Genomic DNA, 7,062 nt, shown 5'->3' with positions numbered 1-7,062 from the left:
AATTAATAAACTGTGGGCATTTTAGATAGTTTAAAATTTTAACCATTCGACTTCAATTCTCGTTTTATTAAGAGAAGATTGTTATAACTAAAGATATTATGGTCAAATTAGCTAAAAAAAATCAAAAAGAAACAAATACGACCTTTACTTTAACCCGAATGTAACCAAGTTCAAGAGAGAAAACTGTTATGCTATTGGATTTTGGTTTGCGACAAGGAAAAATCTAATATGTAAGTGTGTGTCCGAACTCTTTCTCATTTACACATTTTCTGCAGTGTAAATTAAAAACTTAAATCATTCGCAAGATGAATAAATGAATAAAGATTATCTCTAAAAGAAAATTAGTGTAAGCAAAAAATCATATGCTCATGCTTTCATCACTTGAGGGTTTAAATTTTCCTGTTTCAGATCATCGTTATTTGCATCTCGAGGATAATTGTCCAAAGCAACCATTCTTTTCTTAGTTGTTAACATCACGATTAAAACAAGAAAGAATTGAGAAAACAGGAAATTGCCGCAGAATCGAGTGTCTGATGAATTAAGCGCAACCTAAAGAGAATCGATGCAAATCGAGTATACTCGATCGATCAATGTCAATGGTGTTGTGTTGATGATACTACACCGTTTTTTTCTGGTCACATAGTTTTCCACACTGTAATTTACAGAGAGGAAAGAGAGGGAGGCAAGAATTTTCGGTTTGGAGTCCCTTTCGACCCATCTGTGGTGTTATAATTAGTTTTGTTCTTCATGCATGCCAAAGAATGAGCCATTAAATTGTGTCATAGGAAGGAATATTTTGCATTTATAACCCATCTTGTCCTCATCGATTGAACTCGCCCTCTTTCTTACTAGCAAGCCAGCTCTCTAGCCCTTTTCTCTCTCTTATATCCAGATGCATTGTCCATCTCAGTTCTCACCCATTCATCTTCTCATAGTAGAAGCTACAGCGCTGAGATTACATAAACCCCAAGCCATCCATGTCTTCTTCTTCAGATCATTACAATAACAGAAGGGTGTTGTAGACAATTTAAGTGCATGCCATCTCAAGAATTACTATTACTTCTACATGTACACATGGTATTCAGAGTAAATACATGAAAGCATATATATACATATATCATCCCTCAGCTCCATCATTACCACACTGCACCATAAAAAATGAAGAACAACCAAGAGTATTGTTTGCCAGAATCCATCACTTTCCCCGGGAAACCCTCCCCTTTTGCAGCAGAATGTTGGTTCGACGATGCTTGCATTCTCGACATGGACTACTTTGTCAAAACCCTAGCCGGAATTAAGGCGAAAGGCGTACGTCCCGACCTCATCGGCTCAATTATCACCCACTACGCCTCAAAATGGCTTCCGGACCTCTCGGGCGATGTCTTCTCCGACCAAAAGAGCAGCCTGACCAACTTTGATTCCTCCCCGGAAAGCGTTACCGCCTTGTGGATGAGAAAAAGGTTCTTTGTCGAAACCCTAGTCGGGGTTCTGCCTCCGGAGAAGGACTGCATGCCGTGCAACTTCCTCCTCCGGCTGCTCAGGACCGCCAACATGGTGGGGGTCGAGCCCTCTTATCGAGCAGAGCTGGAGAAAAGGATATCGTGGCAGCTAGACCAAGCGTCTCTAAAGGAACTCATGATTCCTTCTTTTATTCACACTTGCGGAACATTATTGGATGTTGAGCTTGTTATTAGGTTGGTGAAGAGGTTTGTGAACCTGGACGAGTCTGCTGCTAAAAGTGGAGCTGCCATGTTGAAGGTGGCGAAGCTCGTTGACTGTTACCTTGCTGAGGCCGCTGTGGATGTGAATCTGAGCTTGCCGGAGTTTGTGGCCCTCGCTGGAACTCTGCCTAGCCATGCTCGAGCCACAGATGATGGGTTATACCGAGCCGTTGATACTTATCTCAAAGTAAGTTATAATAGCATCATTTGAGTAATTCATCACTTGATTGATAACAAATTTGAGGAGTTAATTTAAAATGAGTAAGCTAATTCAAACTGTATCTATAACGGAAACAAGATAAGGAAAGAAGGGAGCTTAGGACGTAGACAGTACATAAGCCATTGAAAGAATTAAGCTTATCTTAACTGGTCCTGAAGATCAAATGTGGACATATGGCTATGTTGTCACCAGCAGGACATGCATTTGAACTTGTACAATTAGGTGGCCTCTCACTTCTCAGATGACTCTACAAGCGAAATGACACAAGTGACATTTGTTTTGTATACACAGTGGTCGACGTAACCCAGCTAGATATTTCAAAATTTATCTATTCCATTTTGCTGCATGATTAACAAGGTGCATGTGTATTGTGTGTGTGTGTGTGTGTGTCTTTGTATTGCTCGTACGTACTATCACACATTGATCTTTACAAGTGAGTATGTGCTATCCAGGATTCGCTTTCGAGTTACCTAAACAGTTTATTTTTAAGGTCTTAGTAAACCATAGTTCATTATGTATATGACAGTTTTGACTACAACTTTACAAGACAAATTTCATGCGTTTGATGCATCTTTTCGATGACCAAGTTGTGTCAACAAGAAAACAGGAATAGAAGTGTCTAGCATATGTTGTCTTTAATTATAAACCATATATTGCTGCATGCAGGCACATCCTGGAGTATCCAAGCCTGATCGCAAGAGTGTCTGCAGACTAATTGACAGTCGAAAGCTCTCCCCTGAGGCATCTCTTCATGCTGCTCATAATGAACGCTTGCCGGTCCGAGCTGTAATCCAAGTTCTCTTCGCCGAGCAAACCAAGCTCCACAGGAACATCGACTGGAGTGGCTCGTTCAACGGCAGTGTCCGAAGCCCAAGCACCTTAGCAGATCTAGGCGCAACCAGATGCCACTCAAGGCGAGACATGTCGAATCTGCATAGCCAGGTAAGGAGCTTGAAAGATGAGGTGCTTAGGCTACAACGTCAGTGCAACTCAATGCAAATGCAGATGGAGAGAAAATCCAGGGAGAAAAAGAAAGGGATTTTTAAGTGGAATGTTTTTGGAATGCCTTCATTTAAGAGTGGGAGTGGTATGGTGAGGCTTAATGAGGGTGGAGAAGGGGAGGTTGGGTATGGGAAGCAAACGCCGGCTATTGATATGAAGACCAAGTTGGTTAAAGGTAGAGTTACTCCAAAGTGGAGGAATTCCATGTCTTGAATGCTGAGGGGAGTTGGGAATTGGCTAGTTCTTTTCGTGCTTCTTTCAGTTATGGGACTAATGATCTATGTTGTATGTAGTATTGTGTATTATGCATTGTATTTAAGAACAAAAAAGAATAATCCTGCTGTGTATTGAGAAGTTATCCGCTGAACAATCCTCATCAATCAGACAGATTTGGCTATGTACCTAATGTACGTATAATTAAGATGCTCTAGATCCTCTTGCCTAAATACATATTTCTATCCTATTTGGTGAAATTGATGATAGTTGGCTATGGGATGTAATGGTAGGTACATTCCAAAAGCCTCTAAAACACCAAGTTACCATCTATGGTATATGTATCTATAATTAGAGTACTCACCGATTCCTCAAGGATGAAGACGATGGTGTTGTTTAGAGCAAGTAATACAAAAAGAAGAAGGTGATGGGATACTGCCGCATGAAAGCGCCCACTCTTGTAACTTAGTATAGTAAACTACCACGTGAACTTTCCCTTCTGTATGGTAGCGCTACTAAGCAACAAGAGCACCTCTCGATGAGAATGCCCCCACTTGAGAATTCTGGTTTGCCTAGCCTGCTGATGCTACATATTACCAAACGTATTCATTTACCGCAGTAACAAGACCGACTCATGGTACCTAAGGTTAGAGACTTGAGAATTTTTCAAAATTTATCGACTGGCGTCATATGTATTGAAGAAATGTACGAATAACTAGAGCGGTAAATGAACGACAAATGGTAGGTGTGAAATCTTTAGATCCTCATTTATGAAAAATAATGGAGCAGTGAATGAACATAATTCCGGCCAAGTAATTGTAGTGTGAGCTTAGCCGATTTCGATCCTTCGCAGTAGTCCTTGGTTTCGTAACACCGTATGTTGTTGTTGTTGTTGCCGCCGCTGCGTGTATGATGCTTGCTAAGGATTGAAATACCCAACATCTAAAACTCAAGGGGGATCCGGACCCCGTTGGGTTTGAACACAGTTCCGCCCCTAATACTCGAGGATCATGTCTCGAGCATGAGTTGGAAGATGAGGACTTCCAAGTTTAAGCCCAAAAAAGCAATTGAAGTCGGGTTCTCCAACGAAAATGTTGTCATTGTTTGCTCCTAGTTTTTGTCTGTCTGATGCTAGTGGCACACAGTACCCCGATGGCATGATTAGTACACAAATGGTGGTCCGATTTTACAGCGAATTGCATGGTTCAACAAGAGTGATGATAGGGATATCAAATCATATCATTTTCATGCATTTTGTTTCCTAGAGTGATAATATTACAGCACCAAACACGTCTGTACCAACACCTTCTACTTCAACTCTATTCATATCATTTCGATAGGCTTTACAAAGACCATCTTGATGACTATAGTAACCATAACATTGGCAGTGCCCCTATGTTCTAACCCAACGACACAAGGAAGCACCGTTGTGTTAAAATCTCAAGTTATGAACCAACCCCAGCTATATTGTTGCGAATAACGAGCCATCAAACTAAACTTACTATCTGTTTGAATTGGAACAGATATCAAGTTCCAGTTTGAATTGGAACAAACTACAAAGGCTCAAAATGGAATTACTTAGAAATAGACTCGGGATTCAGCCAAAATAGATAAAAACTGAGGATCAGAAATAGGAACTGTCTATAGATTCCCATGTACTTAGGAACTGTGAAGCAAACCTTCAGATTCAAAATCAGCTGGTCCCAAGAATTGAAAGTACCTGTAAGGGGTACATCAAGTTGCAGATTTTTATAGAAGATGAGTGCTAGGGCGCCATAATATAGTGTTAAATTCGACGCCGCAATCCTACCTTGATATATCACGTCACATTGTCACATCAACAATTAAAATTATATAAAAATGTCATTTTAAATTAAAAGACAATTATATCATTATTAATCCAACGGTTCTAAATTATTATTAAAAAACATTGTTTTTTTATCATTTCTTTTTTTTTCATCACAATAATGTTTTTAAAATACAATTTAAAAAACTGAAATTTACGAAAAATATGCTTGAAATATGTGTGTGCACGAGCGATATATATATATATATGCACAAAATATATTTATTGTTAAATTTCAGACGATGTAAGGTAACTACAACATTTATATTTAGATGAAAATTATTGGTAAGATTCTTTTGGTTTTTTTTTCTTCTTAAAGGCAATATTATTTTGTTATGGTATAATCGATTTAAGGGGATATGTAAGATAACAAATGTTATTTTTCCTATAGAGTATACATATTTTAATTAATACCATATTTAATTACAATTATGTTGATGGTAATATTTCTAGTGACAAATATGTCAAGATTCATGATTTTCTTATTTAATTAATTTATATTTACGATTATTTAATGGTTATAATTAATTAATACAATTACCATATAGCCATGTAGACACCACACACACATGCATATATATATATATATATATACAGTCTCTATCCAGAGTGAACCTTCACTCTGAAATTACAGAGTGAATTTCCAATTTTGGCACATTTTTCGATCAAATTTTTTCATCATAAGCAATTCAATATTTAGGTATGTTATTCAAGATCATCTCTATAAAATTTCATCAAATTCGGACATCGTTAAGGTATCGAAATTAGATTAAATCACTAAATGAAATAAAACTGTTCAACGTGAACCGTTAGTGTAAATCTCAATTTTGAAAGCTCAAACCATTATCAAATTGGATGAAACTTTGTAGAGATGATCTTGAATAGCATACCTAAATATTGAATCGCTTATGGTGAAAACATTTGACTGAAAAATATGCCAAAATTGGAACTTCACTTTTGGCACACTTTTCGGTCAATTATTTTCATCATAAGTGATTCAATATTTAGGTATGTTATTCAAGATCATCTCTACAAAGTTTCATCTAAATCGACAATAGTTTGAGCTTTTAAAATTGAGATTTACACGAACGGTTCATGTTGAACAGTTTTAATTCATTCATTGATTTAATCTGATTTCAATACATTAAGGATATCCAAATTTGATGAAATTTTATAGAGATGATCTTGAATAACATACCTAAATATTGAATTACTTATGGTGAAAACATTTGACCGAAAAGTGTGTTAAAATTGGAACTTCACTCTTTAATTTCAGAGTGAAGCTTCACTCTTTAATTTCAGAGTGAAGCTTCACTCTAGATAGAGACTATATATATATAGGTCATCATTTGACCCGCCCGAAAGCTCGCCCTACCCGATAGGGCCGAAGCCCGAATCTCCATTAGGACGGGCCGACCCTAGCCTTTTCCAAATAGGATAGGACAAGGGTTGAGCAAACCAAACCCGGCCTAGCACTATGGCCGGCCTGGCCATAGAAGCACATCATATTTAGCCCGTTTAGGCCCTAATAATAATTTACATTTTTTTCTATTTTTAAATATGTTTTATATACAATACACATCACCTTTTTTTACAATTGATTTTGTAAACTTTATGTCTGATATTTCTATTTGTTGTGAAAAATAACAATGGATTTTGAGTAATTTGATATAAGATATTAATATATAATCACTTAGATTTAAAGTTATAGATATTTTAAGTTAAATCTAAGGCATATATGTATTTATAATGTGATCATATACTTGTAAAAAGAGGCTTGTTATATACTTGCAATCACATAAATAAATTTTGAGAAAAAAATTAAACATAATATTTTTATTTTTATTAAATAAAAAATGCCATATTCGGCCCGTTTCAACACTAAAGGAATTGGCCTTTATGGTGGGTAAGGTTTGAAAATCGGAGGCCTAGCCCGGCCCAGCCCTATTTTTTGTTGACTTAGTCAAAGCCCGATCCGACCCGACCATATCCTAAGTCCTAAAATTTAGGGTAGGGCTTGGCCCGGCCCGGCCCGGCCCATGATGAGGTGTGTGTGTCTA

At 37.4% G+C, this 7,062-nt stretch overlaps 1 protein-coding gene across 1 annotated transcript; it reads left to right on the top strand.

Annotated features, from left to right (window-relative positions):
• Positions 1 to 1,158: 1,158 nt before the first annotated feature.
• LOC126797118 (root phototropism protein 3-like) lies at positions 1,159 to 3,234 on the top strand. Its single transcript, XM_050523793.1, has 2 exons — positions 1,159 to 1,908; positions 2,608 to 3,234. Exons 1-2 carry the CDS (start codon positions 1,159 to 1,161, stop codon positions 3,154 to 3,156), a joined length of 1,299 nt encoding a protein of 432 aa, XP_050379750.1. The 3' UTR covers positions 3,157 to 3,234.
• The last annotated feature ends 3,828 nt before the right edge of the window (positions 3,235 to 7,062 follow it).

The sequence above is a fragment of the Argentina anserina genome, chromosome 6 (assembly GCF_933775445.1).
Source record: "Argentina anserina chromosome 6, drPotAnse1.1, whole genome shotgun sequence".
Lineage (NCBI taxonomy): Eukaryota > Viridiplantae > Streptophyta > Magnoliopsida > Rosales > Rosaceae > Argentina > Argentina anserina.
Note: the sequence above shows the minus strand (reverse complement) of the source record. Positions and strands in the feature narration are given on the sequence as shown.

What these genes read in the sequence shown, in the direction of transcription:
- LOC126797118 (XM_050523793.1), top strand. Translation starts at nt 1,159, where the DNA reads ATGAAGAACAACCAAGAGTATTGTTTGCCAGAATCCATCACTTTCCCC. An exon ending in CCGTTGATACTTATCTCAAA is followed by an intron (nt 1,909 to 2,607) that starts GTAAGTTATAAT and finishes TGCTGCATGCAG; the next exon opens with GCACATCCTGGAGTATCCAA.